General features: G+C 45.9%; 1 protein-coding gene across 4 annotated transcripts in view; it reads left to right on the top strand.

The window, feature by feature from the left end:
* LOC137368934 (probable ATP-dependent RNA helicase DDX60) overlaps nucleotides 1-27,074 on the top strand; it is a 141,319-nt gene that overhangs the window by 40,675 nt on the left and 73,570 nt on the right. For all 4 annotated transcript variants that reach the window (XM_068029259.1, XM_068029260.1, XM_068029258.1 and 1 more), the window contains 5 exons: nucleotides 5,114-5,219; nucleotides 5,300-5,418; nucleotides 9,621-9,817; nucleotides 17,248-17,497; nucleotides 24,521-24,699. In XM_068029259.1, coding sequence (XP_067885360.1) covers nucleotides 5,114-5,219; nucleotides 5,300-5,418; nucleotides 9,621-9,817; nucleotides 17,248-17,497; nucleotides 24,521-24,699 — 851 coding nt within the window. The remainder of the gene's footprint in view (nucleotides 1-5,113; nucleotides 5,220-5,299; nucleotides 5,419-9,620; nucleotides 9,818-17,247; nucleotides 17,498-24,520; nucleotides 24,700-27,074) is intronic.

Here is a 27,074-nt window from a genome sequence, read left to right as displayed (position 1 = left end):
CCCCTGTACCTCTTGTCCAAAACCTTCAATCTTTGTTCTGTCATACAGGTCAAGCTGTGCCAAATTGGACACCAGTGGAAAATGCTGTAGATCATGCCACTTCTGAGGGGGAGGAAGGAGCCTCAGAGGGTCTATTGGCACTTCATACTCCTCCACCCTCCACTAGTGCAGATACATGCAGCTCGGTGGGTTTACGCAAGAGTTTAGATCAGGGCACAGAATCTGGTGAGCACAGCACACACACACCCGAGCCGCTGACGGAGGCAGTGATAGCCTGTGCCTCTGACGGTCAGAGGACTGTGGGAGGCCAGGCCCTTGCTGAGCCCCAGGCCCATGATGTGCCTCTGGTTCTGCCAGCAACAAGGGAACTGCTGGAGCTGCAGCCAGAGGTGTGCCAACATCTAGCAGAGATGCCAGAGGCTATGCATGCTGAAGCGCGGTCAATGGGGGGGTCCATCCAAGCCTTGACCACAACATTGTCTCCGACTGGTGTATGAGCGGCCCCCACTATTGAGAGGATGGAGAGCCACATCCAGCAGAGCACTCAGTGTTTGCTGGATATTTGAGCAGACCTCTGTAACCTCGTCCTGACCATGGGCACAAGGCAGCAGTGGCAAGGCACAAGGGGGACCTTGAGTCACCGCCAGGTCCACTGTCCTCTCAGGTCAGCAGGGAGGCAGAAGTCTACCTTGCTAGGGAGGAGGTCTACAGCTGGGGGCTCCTCTCAGGGTGCTCCTGGTGCGGACTCCAGCTCCTATGCCCCTCTGCCAGTGTCACCAGTTCACCCAACATCCCAGTTGAAAGAGGGTGGAACTGCTTCTATGTAGGAGACCCGCAGCTTGCTGGGGCTCTCCAGGCCCAAGACATCCCGAGGGCGGCCGCCAAAGTCATCCATAGCTACAGGGCACCGAGGTCCTCGTCCACACAGCACAGGGGCAGCACCGTGTAGGAGTTCACGTAAGCGAATTAAGAAGCACGTTTAGAATCACTGGGTTTTCATGGGGCAAGTGTTTGTCTATCGTTACACTGTCTGCCTCCATTATGACTGTAAATAAATCTTTACTGCTAGGCATGGACTCCCTCCTGTTTTTCTCCATCAAGGGCTTGACCCTTCACTGTACCCCAGCCTCCAGTAAGAAGATAGAGGCGATCACTGATGCTGCAAGGGCTGAACTCTAGAAATTGACCAGATCAGCTATGTGCAAATGTTCAATAAACCAACACATCGTTAAGGAAGGAATGGTGAAAAACAGTTGTATAAAGTAAACTCTTTATTGGATAAGGTATAGGGCCATAAAGGATGAAATGGAACGTGAATGTATATGGGAATCGGGCCTCCCTTGCGTGTCTTTCCTGTCCAATCATGTGTTCCCTCTAGGGTTCTTAATCTGGCCTAGCTTGCCCATTTTCCCACTCCAAATCCTCATCATCTGAGGAGAAAGTCCATTCTTCACTTTCCTTATCAGCTCCTCCCTCTGCAGGGCAAGGTTGTGCAGCGCACAATAAAACATGACAATACATGAGACCCTAACCAGGGCACACTGAAGGGATCCCCAGACCTATCGAGGCACCTGAATCTCATCTTCAGCGGACCAATAGCCTGCTCGATGGCAGCTCGTGTTGTTCCATGGCAGGCATTGTACCGTTCCTCTGAATCTGTACGTGGATTCCTCACAGGCGTCAACAGCCATGTCCTCAATGGGTAGCCCTTGTCTCTAAAGATCCATCCCTGAAGGCTGCAGGCAGGGTGGAAAAGTTCAGGAATTTGTGACTGCCTCAAAATGTAGGCATCATGGCAACTTCCCCGGAAGCGTGCAAAGACCTGCAGGATCCGTTTACGGTGGTTGTACACCAGTTGTACATTGAGGCAGTGGAAGCCCTTCCTGTTGATCAGGGCCGCTGGCTGATGTTCCAGCACCTTGATGGCCACATGTGTGCAGTCGCTAACATCCTGCACCGGGGGCAATCCAACGATGGTCCCGAAATCAATGGTGCTCTCTGCTTGGGATCCGTGTGGAAGCACACATAATCTCTGGCCCTCCTTTTTGCACCGAGGTGCCATGGACTGCGAGATTCCATGGATCCCTGGAATGATTCAGTGGCGTAGAAGTTCAGCGCCACGGTGACCTTCAGGGCCACTGGCATTAGATTGCCACCCAATCCCCTGGGGCACAGCTCATTATGTATCATTGCACACAGGTCAGTGACAGCCTCCCTGGAGAGGCGGAGTCTTCGTTGGCACTGCCTCTCGAACATCTGCAGGTAGTTGAGCCTCGACCTGTAGACTCTTTCTGGAGGGTACCTCCCTCTGCACAGGCCACCTCCCTCTCTCTCTCCTCTTGGCCCTTCTGCCGCTGAGGTCCCTCCTGTGGGCTCACAGGCTGTTGTGGTTCCGCTGAAGGTGTCTGACCCTCCCTCCCACGCAGGAGCACTCCGTCTTCAACGGGATCCCTGAAGCTTGGGTGAATGAGACCCATGATAAGTGGCCTCTCCGTTAAAGGTAGTCTTCCCCTGCCAGTGTCCCCCTCTTTATGCTCACACTTGTGACTCTTGCCCTCATGAATTGGCCAACATTCCCCTCAGTCCTGACATGCTAAGCTCAGCCCTCCCTTCGTGGCCTTTCCAGGCCTTTGATGTTTACCCTTCTGATAGCCTCCCCTTCCAGGCTGGTGGGATCTGCTGCCTCGATGTCACCTCCTTGAAGGAGGCGAGACTCTGAAGCCCCATGAGATGCGTGCGCCATTTATAAAATTGCATCCGACACATTAAATTGCTTTTAATTGTCCATTTAACAAGGTTAATTACCTGTACAGTGCGTTGCCTTCAGACCTCCGCCCTCCATGTTTGCGACCATGGACAAAATCGGGATAAGCCATCACAACGTCAGACTTCCTGTCTGATGTGCCCATCCCGATTTTATGTCCTCCCGTGCCTCCATACATGTCCACATTGTTCCCTTAAAATTCAGCCCATAGAATACAAAGGCAGCAAAGTTATGCTGAACCTTTATAAAGCTCTGGTTAGGCCCCAACTAGGGTACTGCATCCATTTCTGTCACCACACTTCAGGAAAGATGTGAGAGGATGCAGAGAAAATTTACCAGAATGGTTCCAGCAATAAGGGATTTTAGTTGCAAGGTCAGGTTGGAAAAGCTAAGGAGCAAAGGATATTGAGGGGAGATTTGAGAGTATATGACAGGGTTGGATAAGTTAGACAAGGAAAAACTGTTCCCATTAACAAATGGTACAAGGACTAGGGGACACAGTTTGAAGGTTTTGGGCAAAAGATGCAAGGGGAATATGAGGAAGAACTTTTTTACGCAGCGAGTGTTCATGACCTGGAACTCACTGCCCATGAGGGTGGTGGAAGTGAAGACAGTCAATGATTTTAAAAGGAAATTGGATGGACACTTGAAGGAAATAAACCAACAAGGCTACAGAGACCGAATGGGGTAGTGGGATTGATTGGATTGCTCTGCGGAGAGCTGGCATGGACTTGATGGGCAGAATGGCCTCCTTCTATGCCGAAAATGTCTCTAATGTCAGTAAATTTGCAGATGATACAAAGGTTGGTGGAGTTGTGGATACCGAGGAGGGCTATTGTCGTCTGCAAAGGGACTTGGATAGGTTGCAGTGCTGGGCTGAAAAGTGGCAGATGGAGTTTAACCCTGAAAAGTGTGAGGTCGTCCATTTTGGAAGGACAAACATGAATGCAAAATACTGGGTTAACGGTAGGGTTCTTGGGCATGTGGAGGAGCAGAGAGACCTTGGGGTCTATGTGCATAGATCATTGAAAGTTGCAACTCAAGTGGATAGGGCTGTGAAGAAGGCATATGGGGTGTTAGCGTTCATTAGCAGAGGGATTGAATTTAAGAGCCGTGAGGTGATGATGCAGCTGTACAGGACCTTGGTAAGGCCTCATTTGGAGTACTGTGTGCAGTTCTGGTCGCCTCATTTTAGGAAGGATGTGGAAGCCTTGGAGAGGGTGCAGAGGAGATTTACCAGGATGTTGCCTGGAATGGAGAATAAGTCTTACGAGGAAAGGCTGAACATTCTAGGCCTCTTCTCATTAGAAAGGAGAAGGATGAGGGGTGACATGATAGAGGTTTATAAGATGATCAGGGGAATAGATAGGGTAGACAGTCAGAAACTTTTTCCCCGGGTGGAGCAAAGCGTTACAAGGGGTCATAAATTTAAGGTGAAGGGTGGGAGATATAAGGGGGATGTCAGGGGAAGGTTCTTTACCCAGAGAGTGGTCGAGGCATGGAATGCCTTGCCCGGGGAAGTTGTTGAGTCAGAAACTTTAGGGACTTTCAAAAGGCTTTTGGATAGGTATATGGATAAAGGAGAATGATGGGGTATAGATTAAATTGTCCTTGACAGAGGACAAAGGATCGGCACAACATTGTGGGCCGAAGGGCCTGTTCTGTGCTGTATGTTCTATGTTCTATGTTCTATGTTCTATATGATTCTAGGATGACCCTTGGGGCTGGAAGTTCGGCAGCTGGGGTCCCTTCAATGGACCGGAAGGCGGGGCTTGGGGGAATCCCCTGGCCGAATTCAATGGCAGACAGTAAATTAACTGCTCGCCAACAGGAATTGCCCCTTTGAGGGACACGATCCTGCCCAAAGAGCTGCTGGCAAATCAGAGGGCCAGCAGTTAAGCAGTGCAGTAGCATTATCGGGAGCAGTGGCCACTGCTGGTACTGCAGGAAGCCCGGGACCAGGAGCAGCCATGCAGCCTCAGATTGCAGGTAAGTGGGGACAAGCTATCGGGGCCCAGCCAGACAGGCCCTGTCGAGGCAGGGAGGTGTGGTGAAGGAGGAATGGATGTTCAGGGCGGGAGTGTTATTGGCAAAGGGGTGGCTTTTACCACCCAGAGCCCTCCATGAGCCACAGATTGCCCAAGCAGGAGGGTCCCCCTCCCCCAGCCCACAGGGAGGCACTCTTGTGTTACTGGGTGGCCTCTCCACATGGTGGACTGCCCCCTCCACCCCTCCGTCTCCCTGCCCATCCTTGCAGGGCTGATAAAGTTCAGCCCTAGAACCTGGAGCTCAGGGTTATGAGGAACAAGTCACTGTACTGCATGCTAACTCTCGATTTCCTTTATACAGATACATCTGTGCAGAAAATTCCAACCATTGGTTTAATACCAATGTCCTCTGCCTTAGCAGACGAATTTATTGGTGATTTGCTGGAACAATTGCCGCAACTCGGCAGGTATATAAAATTATATTGGCTGATTATGTTGTTTTTCGTGTTTTGGCTCTTGTTAATCATTCTTGTTTCTTTGCCCTTAGTGAAGACCCTACACTTGGTTTGCTGCTTAATCTGAAAAAGTTTGATGAGATCTTCCATTGGCATTCTAGAAAACCTATTGTAAAAACCCACAGTGAGAGAATTAAGGAAAATGCAAAAGGTAAAATAATCCACTTAATGTATATTTATTAAAAATATCTCAGAGTGCATAGTTACATAGAATTGACATCACAGAAACAAACCATTCAGTCCAGCTGGTCTGTGTTGGTATTTATGTTCCACATGAGCCTCTGCCCACTCCTACTTCGTCTCACTCTATCAGCATATCCTTCTATTCTTTTCTCCCTTGTGTGTTTATCTAGCTTCACCTTAAATGCAAATGTGCTATTCACCTCAACTACACCATGTGGTAGTGAGTTCCACATTCTCACCACACTCTGGGAGAAGAGGTTTCTCCTGAATTCACTATTGGATTTATTGGTGACTATCTTATATTGATGATATTCTAGTTTTGGACTCTCCCACCAGTGGAAACATCTACTCTACGTCTACCCTACAACACCCTTCATAACTTTAAAGAACTTGATTAGATCACCCCTTAGTCTTTTCTTTTCCAGAGAATGGAGCTCCAGCCTGTACAGTCTTTCCTGATACATATAATCTTTCAGTTCTGCTATCATCCTTGTAAATCTTATTTGGACGTTCTCCAGTGCCTCCATATACTTTTTGTAATGTAGAGACCAGAACTGTATCTGATACTTTAACATAGTTCTCTGCTTTTCAATTTTATTCTGTAGAAAGGAATCCCAGAGCTTGATTTTCATTTATCATCTTTCCACCTCTTGGATGAGACATTAAACTGAAGCTTCATTTTTTTTATCCCACGGCCACTATCTAGGTTAAAGAAGAGTGGGCGCTAATATTTATCCCTCAACCAATATCATTCAAACAGATGATCTGGCCATTATCACACTGCTGTTTATGTGAGCTTGCTGTGAGCAAATTGGCTGCCACTTTTCCTATTTTGCAACAGTACCTACACCTCAAAAGCACCCATTGCCTATAAAAGTGCTTTGAGATGTCCTGACATGAAAGGTGTTATATAAATGCAAGTTCTTTCTTTTTAAAGGCTTGTTAACCTGAATTGCAACCTTTAATTATTTGTAATTTTCTCATATTCATATTCTCAAATTAATATTTTTCTTTCTTGTTGAAGAAAGAAAGACTTGAATTTATATAGCACCTTTCACGACCATCAGACATCCTTAAGCACTTTATAGCCAATATGGTACAGTCACGAATGTACTGCAGGAACTACACAGCCAATTGCAGCGAGGTGTTGGTGTAGTGGGAATGTTCCTGGACTAGTAATCCAGAAGCCCAGGCTAATGTCCTGGGGTCATCCGTTTAAATCTCACCATGGCAGCTGGTGAAAGTTAAATTCAATTAATTAATAATATGGCCTAGAAAGCTAGTCTCAGTAACGATGTCATGAATCTATCATCGATTGTTGTGAAAATCCATTTGGTTCACTAGTATCCTTTAGGGAAGGAAATCTGCCATCTTTACCTGGTCTGGCCTACATGTGACTCCAGACTGACAGTAATGTGCTTGATTCTTGATTACCCTCTGAAATGGCCCAGCAGGGCATTTAGGGATGGGCAACAAATGCTTACATCCCATGAAAGAATTAAAAAAATTGCACATAGCTAGCTCCCCCAAACAGCAATGTGGTAGTGACCAATTGATTTGCTTTTGTGATGTTGGTTGAGGGATAAGTATTAGTCAGGACGCAGGGGAGAACTCCCCTGCTCTTCTTCAAAATCATGAATACAACCCACCTGAAAGGGTTCTATTTGAAAACAAGCTTTCCCTTAGTATTAGCATTTGGAGTGTCAGCCCTGGTTTTCATGCTTAAGTCACTAGAGTGGGACTGGAAATCACAACCTTTTAGCTTAGAAGCAAAAGTACTACCCGCTGAGCCACACCTGAGTTCAGGTCCTGAAGGCACTGGGGGCTATCCATTATCTTGCCCACGTGGTTGTATTTTTTTGAAAGAGACAGATTTCCTCTCAGTGTAGTGTTCAAAAACATTCGTCAAGCTTTCAGCAAACACGCCTTTCCATTTGTAGGAAACGTTGGCATACAGCAATAGAAAACCCACTATCATTTACACTCTGAATAATAAATCATAGAATAGTTACAATACAGAAGGAGGTCCTTCAGCACATCGTGTCCATGCCACGTCTCTACAAGAGCAACTCTGTGAGTCGCACTCCTCTGCCCTTCCCTGTAACCCTGCAATTTTTTTCTCTTCAGGTGCTTACCCAATTCTCGTTTGCAAGCTACAATTGAATCTGCCTCCACTACACACTCAGGCACTGAATTCCAAATCCTAACCACTCGCTGCATAAAAAAGATTTTCCTCATGTCGCCATTGCTTCTTTTGCCAATCACCTTAAATTAATGCCCTCTGGTTTTCGATCCTTCTGCCAATGGGAACAGTTTCTCTCTATCTACTCTGTCCTGACCCCTCATGATATTGAACACCTCGATCAAATCTCCTTTCAACCTTCTCTTTTCCAAGAAAACAACCCCAGCTTTGCCAAACTATCCAGATGACTAAAGTCCCTCATCCCTAGAACCATCCTTGTAAATCATTTCTGCACCCTCTCTACAGCCTTGCATCCTTTCTCAAGTGTGGTGCCCAAAACTGGACACAATACTTCAGTTCAAGCAGTATTTTTTTATTCGTTCCTGGATGTGAATATCACTTGTAAGGTCAGCATTTATTGCCCATCCATAATTGCCTTTGAGAAGGTGGTTTTGAGCTGCATTCTTGACTCGCTGCAGTCCATTTGGGGTAGGTACACTCACAGTGCTTTTAGGAAGGGAGTTCAATGATTTTGACCCAGCGACAGTGAAGGAACAGCAATATAGTTCCAAGTCAGGATGGTGTGTGACTTGGAGGGGAACTTGCAGGTGGTGGTGTTCCCATGCATCTGCTGCCCTTGTCCTTCTAGGTGGTAGAGATCATAGGTTTGGAAGGTGCTGTCGAAGGAGTTGTGGTGAGTTGCTGCAGTGCATCTTGTAGATGGTACACACTGCTGCCGCTGTATGTCAGTGGTCAAGGGAGTGAATGTTTAAGGTGGTGGATTGGGTGCCCTTTAAGTGGGCTGCTTTGTCCTGGATGGTGCTGAGCATCTTGAGTCTTGTTGGAGCTGCAGTCACACTCCTGACTTGTGCCTTGTAGATGTTGGACAGGCTTTGGGGAGTCAGGAGGTGAGTTACTCGCTTCAGCATTCCTAGCCTCTGACCTGCTCTTGTAGCCACTGTATTTATGTGGCTACTCCAGTTCAGTTTCTTGTCAATGGTGACCCCCAGGAAGTTGATAGTTGATCGTAATGCCATTGAATGACAAGGGGAGATGGTTAGATTCTCTCTTGTTGGCGATGGTCATTGCCTGGCACTTGTGTGGCGCGAGTGTTACTTGCCACTTATCAGCTCAAACCTGAACGTTGTCCAGGTCTTGCTTCAGTATCTGAGGAGTTGCAAATGGCACTGAATACTGTGCAATTATCAATGAACATCCCCGTTTCTAACCTTATGATGGAGGGAAGGTTATTGATGAAGCAGCAGAAGATGGTTAGGTCTAGAACTATAAAGGTTCATCAAAATGGAATACTTTTTGTTTGTGTGCTGTTTACAAATTGGGATCTGCAGAAAATTAGATGTCATCAAAAGAATCTTCGGAGCCCCACCCCCGAGTGTCAATGACTCGACGAGTATATCAGTATTTGCAAGGGTTTTCTGGGGGGGGCTACTAATATTTACAAGGGAGTGATGGGAGTGCATCAACATTTGGAGTGGATTCCCAGTAGGGTGTCAGTACTTGCAGGGATTCAGTATAGGCTTTTCCACATCTGTTTGAGAACTACACAGAAGTTACAGTACAGAAACAGGTCTTTCGGCCCAATTGGTCTATGCTTGTGTTAATGGCCCACAGGAGCCTCCCCTCACCTTACATTCATCCAACAATATCACCATATCCTATTCCTTTCATACGCTTATATAGCTTCTCCTTAACTAGGCTGAACAGTGGCTGCTTTTTAAGCGATTTACCTCTCAAATCCTCACATTTCAGTTCAATCTGATGAAGTTCAAAGCTGGGTGCCAAAATGTGCAAGGGTCTTGTTTCCCAGAGACTGGGTGTCTCTCACCTCAATCAGCACAAGGTACATTCAGTAACTAAATGTATGTGTGTGTTCACATCTGAGACAGCCAATCTAATGTGCTAAATGATGAATTAAGTATGGACATTAATTTGACTCACTTTTGCATTCAATCACATATTATCTGCAGCAACATCCTTCGCAAATCCGAAGGAAAGGAAGAGAATGTTACGGAGTGAACAAATGTATGTTGTGTTTGAGAGACTTTATTCAGAATCGCTGGAAGAAAATACAGCAGTAACAATTGTCACCAATCAGAAAGCAGTTGTCAAAGACCCATCAGAACAGCAACAAAACCTAAGAAAGGGCAATGGCAAGAAATCAAAGGTAAGTCAAACTCCAGCTTCTGCCTTTTAATTTCTTCTGATTGTTTTTTCTTTGACCCCCTTTCCTCCTTAAATACATTGACTCCTTACTGGGGCATGCTTTGGTGGGTGGCAGGTGATGTTATCCAAGTATCGTATATGAAACTCAAACATTAGTTTATCCCATGATAGAGAGGACAAAGACTGAAGCTCAATCTTCTACTCAATGCAACAGACATATACACACATGCATACAAGCACACACAGCCCACACACACACACAAAACCCACAGACACACTCACTCACACTGACACGCACACACACAAACACACATGTGCACAAAGACATACACACACAGCTCACAAACAGAGAGGTGCAAGAATTATAGAGTAGTTATAATAGGGGACTTTAATTATTCGAATATAGACTTGGATAGTAGTAATGTAAAGGGCAGAGAGGGGCAAGAGTTCCTAGACTGTGTTCAGGAAAATTTTCTACAGCAGTCTGTTTCCAGTCCAATGAGAAAGGAGGCACTGCTAGACTCAGTTCTTGGGAATGAGGCGGGCCAAGTGGATCAAGTGTCAGTAGGAGAACATTTAGGGGACAGTGATCATTGTATCTTATGGTTTAGGCTGGTTATGGAAAAGAACAAAGAACAATCTAGAGTAAGAAAATTCACTGGGGAAAGTCAACTTCAGTAGGGTAAGAATGGATTTGGGCCGAATAAATTGGAATCAAAGGTCGGCAGGAAAAATGGTAGCTGGACAATGGGCTACCTTTAAAGAAGAAATAGTTCAGGCACAGTCAAGGTATATTCCCTTGAAGAGGAAAGATAGGGTAAATAAATTCAGATCCCCGGATGACAAAAGAGATAGAGATGAAGATGAAGAAGAATAAGTGTGCGAATGACAGATGTCAGGTGAATGATACAATGGAGAACCAGGCTGAATATAGAAGGTTCAGAGCAGAAATGATGAAGAAAATAAGAGAAGCAAAGAGGGGGTATGAAAAGAGACTGGCAGCTAATATAAAAGGGAATCCAAAAGTCTTGTTTCGGCATATAAATGGTAAAAAGGTGGTAAAAGGTGGAGTAAGGCTGATTAGGGACCAAAAAGGGAAATTACACATGGAAGCAGGGGAATAACTAAATGAATACTTTGCATCTGTCTTTACCAAGGAAGAAGATGCAACCCAGGCCACGGTGAAACAGTACGTAATTAATTCATTAGAAGGATTTGAAATTAATAACAAGGAGGTATTAGATAGGCTAGCTGTACTTAGAGTTGATAAAGCACCAAGACCGGCTGAGATGCATCCAAGGATACTGAGGGAAGTGACAGTGGAAATCGCAGAGGCACTGGTCATAATTTTTCAGTCTTCCTTAGACTCAGGGGTGGTACCAGAGGACTGGGGAATTGCAAATGTTACACCCTTGTTCAAAAAAGGGTGTAAGGATAAGCCTAGTAACTACAGGTCAGTCAATTTAACATTGGTGGTGGGGAAACTTCTAGAAACAATAATTTGGGCCCAAATTAATAGGTGCATGGACAAATGCAGGTTGATCAAAGAAAGCCAGCACAGATTTGTTAAGGGAAGATTGTGTTTAACTAACTTGCTGGAGTTTTTGAAGAGGTAACAGAGAGGGTTGATGAGGACAATGCTGTTGATGTGGTGTACCTGGACTTTCAAAAGGCATTTGATACAGTGCCACACAATAGATTTGTGAGCAAAATTATAGCTCATGGAATAAAAGGGACAGCAGCAACATGGATACATAATTGTCTGTGTGATTGGAAACAGGGTGTAGTGGTTAATGGATATTTTTCTGGCTGGAGGAAGGTTTGTAGCGGAGCTCCCCAGGGGGACCCTTGCTCTTCCTGATATATATTAATGACCTAGTTCTTGGTGTACAGGGCACAATTTCAAAGTTTGCAGATGATATGAAACTTGGAAGCATTGTGAACTGTGAGGAGGATAATGTAGAACTTCAAAAAGACTAGGACAAGTTGGTGGAATGGGCAGACAAGTGACAGATGAAGTTCACTGCAGAGAAATGTGAAGTGATTCATTTTGGTAGGAAGAACACAGAGTGACAATATAAATTAAAGGATACAACTCTAAAGGAGATACAGGAGCAGAGGGACCTGGGTGTATTGAAGGTGGCAGGGCAGGTTGAGAGAGCAGTGAATAAAGCATACAGTATCCTAAGCTTTATTTACAGGGGAATAGAATACAAGAGTAAGGAGGTTATGTTGAACTTCTATAAGACACTAGATCAGCTTCACCTGGAGTATTGTGTCCAGTTCTGGATGCCGTACTTTGGAAAAGATGTCAGGGCATTGGAAAGAGTGCAGGATAGATTCATGAGACTGGTTCCAGGGATGAGGAACTTGAATTATGAAGGTAGACTAGACAAGTTGGAGCTGTTTTCCTTGGAGAAGAGAAGGCTGAGAGGAGATTTGATAGAGGTATTCAAAGTCATTTGCGGTCTGGACAGAGTAGACAAGGAGAAACTGTTCCCAATTGTGAAAGGATTGAGAACGATTTAAGTTGGTTGGCAAAAGAAGCAAAAGCGACATGAGGCAAAATCTTTTCACACAGCGAGTGGTTAAGGTGTGGAATGCACTGCCTGAGAGTTCGTGGAGCCAGGTTCAATCAAGATATTCAAAAGGAAGAATATACAGGGTTATGGGGAGAAGGCAGGGGAATGGCACTAGGTGAATTGCTCAATCGGAGAGTCGGTGCAGACATGACGGGCTGAATGGCCCCCTTCTATGCTGTAACAACTCTGTAATTCTGTGATTCTCACACACACACATGCACACAAACAGGCCACACACAGGCACATGCTCATGCAAGCTCATGCACACACATGCATAGTCACACACATGCATGCGCACAGAGCTACACACACACAAAGGCATGCTTTTGTATATACAGACACTTACATACACACGTAGACACTCTCACGCACTCATGCACACACACACACACATATATTCACACAGACACTCACACACTCATGCCTGCACTGACATGCTTTGATAATGATGAGAAATATCTTCTGTGTCTGATTACCTCTTTCTTGACCCAGGAATGCTGAGACCAACTGGCAATCTCCTGCTCCCTGTTCTCTATCAATCTCACCTTTTGTTGTTCCTACATTACTGATGGAGTATGCTTGCTGCTCACTTATTTTGCTTCTGACCCACTGTACTGAACATATATTAAACGTTACCTGTCAGGGTTTTGCCCATGTGCAAATCTTATCTAACTTCCTTGCGCGAACTTTCCCAAAGTTGATTTCAGTTGATTTCAGAGTTGATTCTAGATTGATTTCAGATTAAATGTGAATAAGAAATATTTTACAGATTAAAAACTAAAGATCAGTCAGAAATTTAAAAAACAAATTAAAATCTAATTAAATAAAATAGAGATGCAGGACCAGGTGATGTGTTGTACCTGCATGATGTGGGAGCAGGTGGACCCCATTGTGGCTCCTAGTGACCATATCTGTAGCAAGTGTTGGCTGCTCGAGGAACACCGGCTCAGAGTTGATGAGCTGGAATCTGAGCTTCAGATACTGCGACACATCAAGGAGGGGGAGAGTTACCTGGACACTGTGTTTCAGGAGACAGTCACACCCCTTAGATTAATTTGGCCAGCGGTCACGGACAGGAGGGTGTGACTCTGAGGGAGGCAGGTAGAGGGATCCAGGAGGTAGTGCTGCAGGAGCCTCAGCCATTGCCCTTGTCCAACAAGTTCGAGATTCTTGCTCCCTGTGTTAACGAGAGCAGGGACTGTAGGGAGGATGAACAAACTGACCACAGCACCGTGGTACAGGGAGCCATTCAAGTGGGGGAAGAAAAGAGAAATGTCGTAATCGGGGATAGTATAGTTAGGGGCATAGACACTGTTCGCTGTGGCCAGGATCGAGAGTCCCGAAGGCTGTGTTGCCTACCTGGTGCCAGGGTTCAGGATATCTCATCTGGGCTGCAGAGGAACTTGGAGTGGGAGGGGAAAGATCCAGTTGTCGTGGTCCACGTAGGTACCAACGATATAGGTAGAACGAGGTTAGAGATTCTACTGAGGGAATATGAGCAGCTAGGGGCTAAATTAAAAAGCAGAACCAAAAAGGTAATAATCTCCGGATTAGTACCTGAGCCACGGGCAAATTGACAAAGGATCAATAAGATTAAAGAGGTAAATGCGTGGCTCAAAGATTGGTGTGGGAGAAATTTGTTCGAATTCGTGGGACACTGGCACCAGTACTGGGGAAGGAGGGAACTGTTCCGATGGGACGGGCTCCACCTGAATCATGCTGGGACCAGAGTCCTGGCGAATCGCATAACTAGGGCTGTAGATGGGGCTTTAAACTAAATAGTCGGGGGGAGGGTTCAGTTGCATGGAAAAACAGGAAGTTAAAGGAGAAGGTAGGAGTGCAGGTTAGTGGTGAGGCTGATTGTAACCAAACTGCAAGAAGTATACTGGTTAAACCAGAAGAGAGAAATAATAAACAGGCAAATAAAGCATCAGTGCTGAGGGACAGGTTAGGGGGTATAGCCCAAATAAGAGTTCTATATACAAATGCACGGAGTGTAAGAAACAAACTAGATGAACTGCAAGCACAAATTCAAATGGAAAATTATGATGTGGTGGCCATTGTGGAGACGTGGCTGCAGGATGGTCGGGACTGGGAACTAAATATACCTGGTTATAAAGTTTACAGGAAGGACAGGGAAAATGGCAGAGTGGGTGGAGTAGCCTTACTGATTAGAAATAATATCATCTCATTGATGAGGGAGGATATAATGAGGGGAAAGCATCCAGTGGAGACCTTATGGGTGGAATTGAGGAACAGAAAAGGATCTAAAACTGTAATAGGTATTGTGTATAGACCCCTAGTAGCAATTCTGAGGTGTTAGATTGTATAAATGCACAAATTAAGCAAGTGTGTAACAAAGGCAGAGTAGTATTAATGGGGGATTTTAACTTACACATAGATTGGGAGAGGCAGACTAGCACCTGTCAGAAGGTAGTGAATTTCTGGAATGTGTCCGGGATAGTTTCCGACAGCAATATGTTCCAGATGTAACAAGGGGACAGGCAACATTAGATTTAGTTATGAGTAATGAGCCAAATTTAATTAGTAGCCTAACTGTGCGTGAACATTTATCAAATAGTGATCATAACATGATCGAATTCAAGGTAGCGTTTGAAAGTGAAAAGCACAAATCAGCTACTAGAACTTTAGACTTGGGTAAGGCTGACTTTACCGGGATGAGACAGAGACTGTCCACAGTAAACTGGGTAGATCTGTTAATGGGTCAAACGACTGAAGAACAGTGGAGAATATTTAAAGAAACATTTAATGAAATACAGAGCGAGTATATACACCTGAGAGGAAAAAGTTCTACTTCACAGAAAAAACAGCCATGGATAACTAAAGAGATTAAGGATAGCATAAAACAAAAAGAAAGGGCTTACAAAAATGCAAAACGCAGCACAGATCTGGCCGAATGGGATCGATACAAAGACCAGCAAAGGATCACAAAGCAGCTTATAAGAGCGACTAAAAGAGATTATGAAAGGAAACTTGCAAGGGACATCAAAATCAATAAGAAGAAATTTTATAGTTACATAAAGGGAAAACGGGTGGTCAAGAGCAATGTAGGCCCACTAAAAGCTGAAACTGGAGATATTGTCATTGATAATGGGGAAATGGCAGACATGTTGAACAATTACTTTGGCTCAGTATTTACAGTTGAAAAGGAGGATAACTTGCTGGAAGTCCCGAAAAAATTAATAGCCAATAGGGGACAGGGACTTAATACAACTAACATAAGTAAAACATCAGTAACAAGGTAATTAATGGAACTAAACAGAAATCCCCAGGATCTGACAGTTTCCATCCGAGGGTGTTAAAGGAAGTAGGGGAGCACATTGTAGATGCCCTAACTATAGTCTTTCAGATTCCCTAGATTCAGGAGTGGTGCCACTGGATTGGAAAGTTGCACATGTCACTCCACTTTTTAAGAAGGGTGAAAGGGGGAACCAAGGAAATTACAGACCAGTTAGCCTGACATCTGTGGTGGGCAAGTTGCTGGAGTCTATAATCAAGGGCAGGGTGACTGAACACCTGGAAAAATTTCAATTAATCAGGGACAGCTAGCATGGATTCATGACGGGAAGGTCATGCCTGACAAATCTCATTGAATATTTTGAAGAGGTGACTAAGGTAGTGGACAGGGGAATGTCTATAGATGTTAATCATATGGACTTCCAGAAGGCATTTCATGAAGTCCCACATAAGAGACTGTTAACAAAGGTAGAAGCCCATGGAGTTGAGGGCAAATTATTGACATGGTTAGAAAGTTGGTTGAGTGGTAGACGACAGAGAGTGGGGATAATGGGTAAGTACTCCAATTGGCAGGATGCAACTAGTGTTGTCCCGCAAGGATCTGTGTTGGGGCCTCAATTATTCACATTATTCATTAATGACATGGATGATGGCATAGTAAGTCATATATCCAAATTTGCTGATGATACAAAGTTAGGCGGCATTGTAGACAGTCTAGATGATAGCATAAAATTGCAAAGAGATATTGACAGACTAGGTGAGTGGGCAAAACTGTAGCAGATGGATTTCAATGTGGGCAAGTGTGAGATTATCCATTTTGGACCAAAAAAGGATATAGCAGGGTACTTTCTAAATGGGAAGAGGTTAAGTACAGTGGATGTCCAAAGGGCCTTGGGGGTTCAGGTGCATAAATCTTTAAAATGCCAGGAGCAAGTGCAGAAAATAATCAAAAAGGCTAATGGAATATCCAGAGGATTGGAGTATAAAGACACAGAGGTTACGCTGCAGCTGTACAAAACCCTGGTTAGACCCCACTTGGAGTACTGTGAGCAGTTCTGGGCACCACACCTTAGGAAGGATATATTGGCCTTGGAGGGAGTGCAACGTAGGTTTACAAGAATGATACCTGGACTACAGGGGTTAAGTTACGAAAAGCGATTACACAAATTAGGCCTGTTTTCGCTAGAATTTGGAAATTTAAGGGGTGATCTGATTGAAGTCTTCAAGATATTAACAGGAAAAGACAGGCTAGATAAAGACAAACTATTTCCACTGGTTGGAGATTCTAAAACTAGGGGGCATAGTCTAAAATTTAGGACCAGACGGTTCAGGAGAGATGTTAGGAAGCACTTCTTCACGCAAAGGGTGGTAGAGGTTTGGAACTCTCTCCCACAAACAGCAGTTGAAGCGAGAACAGTTGTTAATTTTAAATCTGAGATAGATAGATTTTTGTTGAGCAAAGATATTAAGGGACATGGGCCAAAGGCAGGTATATGGAGTTAGGCCGCGGATCAGCCATGATCTCACTGAATGGCGGGACAGGCCTGAGGGGCTGAATGACCTACTCCCGTTCCTATCTTCCTAAAAACAGAAGAGAGCGGAACTCATCATTGAAGCACAGGAGAGAAAGAAAAAGGAGGAAGAGGAGAGAAAAGCAAAGGAAGTATGGAGCTCATTGCAAGAATCAGTTAGAAAAGAAATGAGCCAAGACATCGACAAAGGAATCAAAATTCTGGAGAAGTTTCTGCAGAATTATAGCAATGATCATGTGAAAGTTATCGCTGAGATGGAAGCAATTAAATATTGCCATAAAGCCTGGATTGATCACTGCAGATCTAAAGGTAGGAACAACACCTTCACTTTAGATATACAGCTATGGTTTTCTTTTCCAGCCAGATCTGATAATACAACAACAACTACATTTATATAATGCCTTTAATGTAGTAAAATGATCCAGGGAATTTCACAGCAGTGCTATCAGGCAAAAATTTAACACCAAGCTCCGTAAGGGGATATTAGATTAGGTGACCAAAAGCTTGGTCAAAGAATTAAGTTTTAAGGAGGAAGGAAATTAAGAAAGAGACATAGAGGGGCAGAGAGATTTAAAGAGGGAATTCGACAGCTGAGGCATCTAAAGGCACAACTGCCGATGATGAAGCAAAGAAAATCGGCAATGTGCAATCAAGGGAGCTACGAATGCAAATGAACCAGGACAAAATGACGGATTATGCAGAAAAGTAGTACGAGGGATCGAAAAAGAAATGGAAAAGGTAGAAAAATGCTCCTCAATCGAACAAGTGCACTTTGAAAATAGCAAACTATATATTGGCATTTAATCCATGCTGACACTCCCAACACTGAACTGAGGGAGTGCTGCATCTTGACATCTTTTGGGTGAGGTGTTAAACCAAGGCCCGTCTGCTTTCTTAGCTGGATGTAAAAAAATCCCGCAGCGCTATTTTGAGAAGGACAGAGGAGTTCTGTCAGTATCCTGGCCAATATTTATCCCTCAACCATGTTCCCTGAAACACATTATCTGGCGATTATCTCATTGCTGTTTCTGGAGCCTTCCTGTATACAAATTGGCTGCCGTGGTTCCTACAACAGTGACTACACTTCAAAAGTGGCTGAAAAGCACTTTGGGACATCCTGAGCTTGTGAAAGGCGCTATCGAAATGCAAGTTCTTGTTGCCTTCATTTAGTGGGTTTAAAACTGCTCATAATAACCAATAACTAATTGGTGAGAAATTGCCAATCTCACTTAGAAAGGCCTAAGCTGAACTCGAGAGACAATGGGTAAGCGCCTGGAGGTGGTCAGTGGTTTGTGAAGCCGCGTTTGGAGTGGCTATTAAGGCCAATTCTAGAGTGACAGACTCTTCCACAGTCACTGCAGATAAAATTGGTTGTCAGGGCTGTTACACAGTTGGCTCTCTCCTTGCGCTTCTGTCTTTTTACCTGCCAACTGCGAAGTCTCTTCGACTCGCCACACTTTAGCCCCGCCTTTATGGCTGCCCGCCAGCTCTGGCGATCATTGGCGATTGACTCCCCCGACTTGTGATCAATGTCACAGGACTTCATGTCACATTTGCAGACGTCTTTAAAGCGGAGACAAGGACGGCCGGTGGGTCTGATACCAGTGTCGAGCTCGCTGTACAATGTGTCCTTGGGGATCCTGCCATCTTCCATGTGGCTCACATGGCCAAGCCATCTCAAGCACCACTGGCTCAGTTGGGTTTATATGTTGGGGTAGTTGGCCGCCTCGAGGACTTCTGTGTTGGAGATATGGTCCTGCCACCTGATGCCAATGATTCTCCGAAGACAGCGAAGATGGAATGAATTGAGACGTCGCTCTTGGCTGACATAAGTTGTCTAGGCCCCGCTGCCATAGAGCAAGGTACTGAGGACACAGGCTTGATACACTCGGACTTTTGTGTTCCGTGTCAGTGCGCCATTTTCCCACACTATCTTGCCCAGTCTGGACATAGCAGTGGAAGCCTTTCCCATGAGCTTGTTGATTTCTGCATCGAGAGACAGGTTACTGGTGATAGTTGAGCCTAGGTAGGTGAACTCTTGAACCACTTCCAGAGCATGGTCGCCAATATTGATGGATGGAGCATTTCTGACGTTCTGTCCCATGATGTTCGTTTTCCTGAGGCTGATGGTTAGGCCAAATTCATTGCAGGCAGCCGCAATCCTGTCGATGAGTCTCTGCAGGCACTCTTCGGTGTGAGATGTTAAAGCAGCATCGTCAGCAGAGAGGAGTTCCCTGATGAGGACTTTCTGTACTTTGGTCTTCGCTCTTAGATGGGCAAGGTTGAACAGCCTGCCACCTGATCTTGTGTGGAGGAAAATTTCTTCTTCTGAAAACTTGAACGCAAGTGAGAGCAGCAGTGAGAAGAAGATCCCAAACAGTGTAGGTGCGAGAACACAACCCTGTTTCACGCCACTCAGGATAGGAAAGGGGTCTGATGAGGAGCCACTATGTTGAATTGTGCCTTTCATATTGTCATGGAATGAGGTGATGATACTTAGTAGCTTTCGTGGACATTCGATCTTTGCTAGTAGTCTGAAGAGATCACGTATGCAGACGAGGTAAATGGCTTTGGTGAGATCAATGAAAGCAACGTAGAGGGGCATCTGTTGTTCTTGGCATTTCTCCTGTAGCTGGCGAAGGGAGAACAGCATGTCAATGGTGGATCTCTCTACCCGAAAGCCACACTGTGCCTCAGGGTAGACATGCTCAGCCAGCTTCTGGAGCCTGTTTAAAGCGACTCAAACGAAGACTTTCCCCACTATGCTGAGCAGGGAGATTCCACAGTAGCTGTTGCAGTCACCGCGGTCACCCTTGTTCTTATAGAGTGTGATGATATTGGCATTGCGCATGTCCTGTGGTACTGCTCCCTCATCCCAGGACAGGTAGAGTGTTGAAAGTATAACAGGCTTGGCACTCTTGACTATTTCAGGGGAAATACCATCCTTCCCAGGGGTTTTTCCACTGGCTAGAGAATCAATGGCATCACTGAGTTCCGATTTTGTTGGCTGTCTGTCCAACTCATCCATGACTGGCAGAGACTGGACTGCACTGAGGGCGGTCTCAGTGACAACATTCTCCCTGGAGTACAGTTCTAGGTAGTGTTCCACCCAGCGGTCCATTTGCTTGTGTTGGTCAGTGATTATGTCCCCTGATTTAGATTTGAGGGGGGCGATCTTCTTGATGGTTGGCTCAAAAGCTCTCTTAATGCCATCATACATTCCTCTGATGTTTCCGGTGTCGGAGGCCAGCTGAATACGACTGCATAAGTGTTGCCAGTAGTCATTTGCACAGCGCCTGGCTGTTCTTTGTGCAGTGCTTCTGGCGGCTTTAAGTGCTACGGATGTTAACTTGCTGGGGGCTTTATATTTGTTCAGCAGTGCAATGTGCTTAGCGGCTATGACAGGTTCCAGCTCACCAAAGTGAGATTGAAACCAATCTGCGTTCTGCTTCACACGTTTGCCATAGGTGGTCATTGCTGAGTCATAGATGGCGTCTCTGACGTGGGCCCACTTGGTCTCTGAATCCCCTGTAGGAGTGTTTTGAAGGGCTTTTTCAAGTGAATTTAGAAACTTATGTTACAGCTGTGGGTGAGAAATTCTACTCGTGTTGATGTGCGGGCGGCCCTTCTGCTTGGAGTGATGCAGCTTCTTTGGTTTGAGTCTAACCTTGCTGCACACCAGGGAGTGGTCGGTGTCACAGTCCGCACTGTGGAAGCTGCGTGTGATTTGAACGCTGTTTATAGAGGCTCACCTTGTGACAATGAGGTCCAGCTGGTGCCAACGACGTGATCTTGGGTGCCTCCAAGAAACTTGGTGACAGGGTTTAGTATGAAAGAACGAGTTGGTGATGCAGAGGTTGTGATAGGTACACAACTCCAGCAGTCTCTGTCCATTCTCATTCATCCTTCCAATGCCATAGCACCCAAGGCAGGAGGGCCATGAGTCATGGTCGGCCCCAACACTGGCGTTAAAGTCCCCCAGCAGGAACAAATGTTCGGTATTGGGAATGCTACTAATGATATTATGGAGTTCCTCGTAGAACTGGTCTTTAACTTTATGTGGGGAGCAGACTGTTGGAGCGTAGATGCTGAGTAGGTGTACTGGACCAGAGGCAGTGAGCAGTCGGATGGACAGTATGCGTTCCGAGCCATTTGAAGGTGGCTCTATCATGCTGAGCAAGGAGTTTCTGATGGCGAAGCCCGCGCCATGCTGTCTTGGTTCTTCAGGATCCCTACCCTTCTAGAAGAAGGTGTAGTCTTGCTCTTTGCTCTCTTAGAGATCTGCTTGCAGGGAGGCATGTCTCCTGAAGTGTTGCAATGTCCACATTGAGTCACTGAGCTCATTGTTAATGATGGCGGTCTTCCGAGAATCGTTGATTTGTGTAAGGTCTTCCGACTGGCCAGGACACATAGTTCTGACGTTCCAGCTTGCAAAACGAAGGGCTGGTACTGTCTTTCCTTTTTTTGTTGTGCTGTTTGGTGCAGTGTTACAGTCCACTTGTCGGGCAATGACCCCGAGCTCCAAGCACCCATTGAAGCAGGTGGACTGTGGCGGGACAAAACCTTACTGACCAGGGGCTGCCTGGTTTGAGGCGGGCGGTAGCTGTCCAGTGAGATTCGATGACCTCTCCCACCGACAAAGGCAACCCGTGGCGCACAATCTCTACGCCAATTGAGCTGGACTTATAACCCATAACTGCTGCCTTCCGTGTTGTTTTGGTCGCTGTGAGGCGACTATGGAGTGACCTCTCCGTGGCGCATGCCTGGGCGAAATCTATGGAGGTTGTGAGTTGCCCAAGCGTCAAAACCCCCCTCTCGGCCTTCCTGGTGGGGTCCAAAGGAGTGTAGAGCATGACGTTTGGCACCGGTATGGCTGCAGGAACTCCCGGAAACATGCAAAAGGTGACACATGACCGCCTTCGGGGTTCCGCTCCGGATTTTCTGTGACGGTTTATTCCCTTAGCCTTGGTCTCTCCCGAGATGCCCACAAGGCAGTGGGGTTGTTAGGGCCCCTGCTCAGGGCTAGATGGATGCCGGTGGGAGGAGGTGGGGGAAGGAGGTGCGGGGGGGAGGGGGTGCGAGGGGGAGGGGTGTGGGGGGAGCGGGTGGCGGGAAGGCGGTGCGAGGGGGCCTGCAGGGGGGGTAGGGGAGGGGGTGCAGGGGAAAGGGGTGTGAGGGGGAGGGGGTGCAGGGGAGGGGGGTTTGAGGGGGGAGCTGGGAAGGGGTATCTAGGAGCTTGGGAGCTCCGGCCTCGGTATGAGCGGCTGAGCCTCCGCCCGATGGCTCAGGAGAAGATGGAGCTGGAACTCCCGGTGCCGCTGGCTCCGAGCGATGGCGGTGGTGGCCTGCGGAGATCCAACAGCGCGTCCATGATCAATGGCTTGAGTGCCAACGCTCAGGTTTTTCAGCCAGATGCCGGATTTCTGGAATTCACCCAGCCAGACTGAGGTCCGCTCTTTACCTTGTGGATCTGGATGATGGTACAAAGCTTGAACAGCTTGATAAACCAAATCTAAACTGACTTCCCCTTCCATCCTGCGACCATCCTCAGCACCCCCTCCTGAGTAATGCAATAGAATCCCAGAATGGTTACAGCATAGAAGGAGGCCAATCGGCCCGTCCTGTCTGCAAGACCAATTCAGCTATCCCCACTTCCCTGCCTTTTCCCTGTAGCCCTGCAAATCATTTCTCTTTGGATAATTGTCCAATTCTCTTTTGAAGACCTTAATTAAATATGTGCCAGCACCACACTCTCAGGCAGTGCATTCCAGATCCTAACCACTTGCTGCGTAAAAAGGCTTCTCCTCATGTCGCCATTGCTTCCTTTGCGAATCACCTTAAATCGGTGTCCTCTGGTTCTCCACCCTTCCACCAATGGGAACAGTTTCTCTCTATCTACTCTGCCCAGTTACCTCATGATTTTGAATACCTCTCTCAAATCTCCTCTTAATCTTCTCTTCTCCAAGGAGAACAACCTCAGTTTCTCCAACCTATCCATGTAATTGAAGTTCCTCTTCCCTGGAACCATTCTTCTGAATCTTTTCTGCACTCTGTCTAATGACTTCACATCCTTCCTAAAGTGCGGTGCCCAGAACTGGACACAATATTCCAGTTGAGGTGGAACCAGTGTTTTATACAGGTTTTTCAGAACTTCTTTGCTTTTGTACTCTATGCCCCTATTTATAAAGCTCAGAATCTCGTATTCTTTATTAACCATTTTTATTTTTATTTATTTATTTAATTTAGAGATACAGCACTGAAACAGGCCCTTCGGCCCACCGAGTCTGTGCTGACCATCAGCCACCCATTTATACTAAGCCTACATTAATCCCATATTCCTACCACATCCCCACCTTCCCTCGATTCCCCTACCTATACTAGGGGCAATTTACAATGGCCAATTTACCTATCAACCTGCAAGTCTTTGGCTGTGGGAGGAAACCGGAGCACCTGGCAAAAACCCACGCAGTCACAGGGAGAACTTGCAAACTCCGCACAGGCAGTACCCAGAATTGAACTGAGGCTACGGTGCTAACCACTGCGCCACTGTGCCGCCCAGGAAAGGTAAGTTCTTTCTCAAACTGCTCTGCTACCTTCAATGATTTATGCACATATATCACCAGGTCTCTCTGCTCCTGCACCTCCTTTTAGAATTGTACCCTTTATTTTATGTCACCCTGGGTGAGTGCTATTTTGAGTTTGGAAATGAGACATATTGGGGCAGTGTGGAAGGACCTATACTCTCGATCCAAGCTGCAACATGCCTAGCCTGGAAATTATCAAATCTGACACTAAGGTTACCCTACCAACTCTGATTGGACATATCCAACACTTGACCTCCTGCCTCCAACAAACCTGCTCCTACACTCCCACTATTGGTCAGCCGACACGCCCATCTTCATTGTTCACCGCCTCCTCACACCAGGCAGAAAGTGATTCGACTCTTTATTGCCTGATTGGCTGATATTTGACTGTCAGTCAACAGCCTTGTCTCCTGTGTCCGATATTTTTATAACCAAAAAAAAAAGATGTTCGAAAAAAAAGTTTTTAAAAAAATCACAGTTTTTTTAAATGCCCTAATCATTTTTCTCCTCGGGGTTGCTCACAGCAGGTGTCCTGGAGTTTAGTCTTCAATGCCTGGAGACGCAAAGCAATCCTGGAGGGCTGACAATACCAGCAGATACTGGGCGCCTGCAGTGAGCAGAACACCCCCACTCACCTGCATAGAACTCACTCAGTTTGATGAGTGCAAAAAATCATTCATTACAGAAAAAATGAATTCATGCACATTGAGCTGATCATATGTATTTCTACCTCCAATTTCCTGAGCAGCAGAACGCTCAAGAGATGTGCAAATTGCAGTGCATTTGATGCGAAGAATTCACAATGTGTTGGGCAGACACAAGGATCAGCTGAGCCCGACACTACTAACTGAGTTGGCTCATTACCTGAAAGAACTGGGATTCCTGAACCTAAGAGATTCAGTTATGGAGATGATCGACACAGATCAGGTAAGATCCAGGTATATTATGCTTGCAGTCAAATCATAGAATGATCTAACAAAGAAGGAGGCCATTCGGCTTATTGTGCCTGAGCTGGCTCTTTGAAAGAGCTATAGAATTAGTCCCACACTCCCCTGCTCTTTCCCCACAACCCTGCAATTATTTTTTTCCATTCCAAGTATTTATCAAATTCCCTTTTGAAAATTATGACTGAAGCTGCTTCCAGCAACTTTTCAGGTGGCACATTCCAGATCATAACAACTCTGCATAAAAATTATCTCAACTGTCTCACTCATTCTTTTGCCAATTATTACACAGAATTACATAAATTCCACAATGTATACAGCACAAAAACAGGCCATTCAGCCCATCCAGTCCATGAGGGTGATTATGCGCCACTCGAGCTTCCTCACATTCTTCACCATCTAACGCTATCAGCATAACCCTCCATTCTCTTCTTCCTCATATACTTATCTAGCTTCCCCTTCAAGGCATCAATTCAATTCACCTCAACTACTTCCTGTAGTAGTGAATTCCACATCTGGTTAAGGAAGTTTCTTCTGAATTCTCTGTTTGATTTCATGCTATCTTCTATTGATCAGCTCTAGTTTTGCTCTTCCCCACAAGTGGAAACACACTGTGTCTGCTCTATGAAAACCTTACATGATTTTAAAGACTGGGTATGGTAGCATCCTGGGTTATGTTACTGGAAAGTAATCCAGAGGCCTGGACTAATGATCCAGAGACATGGAGCTAAATTTAATGCCAATGCCGGTGGCCCCGACGATGGGCTGGAAAGCCAGGAGCAAACCCACCTCGGCTATTTCAAGGAGCCCTGACCCGATTTTGTGCCCATCAGGCAATTAACTGCCTGTCATTGGGGCTCTCGCCCCTTTAACGGTGGCGGGCCCATCTCCAGGAGCTTCAGTCCCAGCAGCACCACTGGGAACACTGGCCACTGCTGGGACCAGCAAGATGGAACAGGCCGCGGAACCTAGGCAAGTAGGGTCAGGTTTGCCAGCAACAGTCAGCCAGTTTCCAGCAAGGGATTGCGGCAGGGGGGGGGGGTGTTGTTGGTGACGACGGTGGGGTGTGTTTCAGCGGGATGGGCCTTGCTGCTGGGGGCACCCTCCCTGGGCCACTGGGTGCCCAATCTGGAGGGACCCCCACCCCGAGCCTGCAGGGATGATGCCAGATTTTACGAGGCAGTACCCCCACATGGTGGAGGGCCTCCCGGTGCTGGTAAAATAGTAGCAGCAAGAAGAGGCCCTTAATTGGCCTCTGAAGGTCCTCAATTGACCTCTGGATGGAAAGGCCATCCTCGGCCTTCCCCACTCTGATTGAATTGGATGGAATCGGAAAGACAACGGGCACGTCACCTCACTGTCTTCCGTCCCGATTCTACAGCCTCCCGACCCTGCCGCCTCGCTACCCGCTCCCATGGGCCAGATTAAATTCTGCCCATGAGTTCAAATCCCACCAAGGCAGCTGGGGAATTTAAATTCAGTTTATCAAACAAAACTGAAATTAAAGAGTGAGTAATAGTGACCGTGAAGTTCTGGATTATTGTAAAAACCCATCTGGTTCACCAATGCCTTTCAGGGAAGGAAATCTGTCGTCCTTACCTGGTCTGGCCTACATGTGACTCCAGACCCACAGAAAACCACTCAGCTTTAGTCACCACCATCTTCTCAAGGGCATTTAGGGATGGCCAATAAATGCTGGCCTTGCCAGTGATGCCTATATCCTCTGAATGGATAAAAAATAGGTCATGTCTGCTCTCTTAGGTGGATGTAAATGATCCCACAGCACTATTTCTATGTCCTGGCTAATATTTATTTCTCTATCAAGATCAGTAATACAGATTATCTGACCATTACCTCATTGTTATTTGTGGGGCCTTGCTGTGTATTAAAGTTTTTAATTGGCTATAAAATACCTTGGGACATCCTGAAGTTGAGAAAGGTGCTACATAAATGCAAATCTTTCTTGATTATGGCCAGAAAGTGTTCACCATTGCTCTTCTTCCACTTACTTTAGCTCATAGTCCTCAGTTACACTGGGTCTGAACTCCTGTAAAACACTTCTTTTGATTTACAGTTTTTCTTTTCTCAGTAACTGAAATTGCCCATGTCTAAAATAAGACCATTTAAAAATAAATTTAAAAAATGATAGAGCCAATTCAAGAGGGGACAACAGAGAGTCGTAAAGTTTTTATAGTTTTGCTTCTGACCAATACCATGGTGGATCAACTGGTGTATAAATAGTGCAAAGTTATTTTAGTTAAAAAAAATGAAGAAGCCTGTGCATCTGTGGTATAAAATTATAATTTTTTTCTGGCTATCGATCAAGGTTTTTATTAACTCTGCTTCATATTTCACCAC

The sequence above is a fragment of the Heterodontus francisci genome, chromosome 4 (assembly GCF_036365525.1).
Source record: "Heterodontus francisci isolate sHetFra1 chromosome 4, sHetFra1.hap1, whole genome shotgun sequence".
Lineage (NCBI taxonomy): Eukaryota > Metazoa > Chordata > Chondrichthyes > Heterodontiformes > Heterodontidae > Heterodontus > Heterodontus francisci.
Note: the sequence above shows the minus strand (reverse complement) of the source record. Positions and strands in the feature narration are given on the sequence as shown.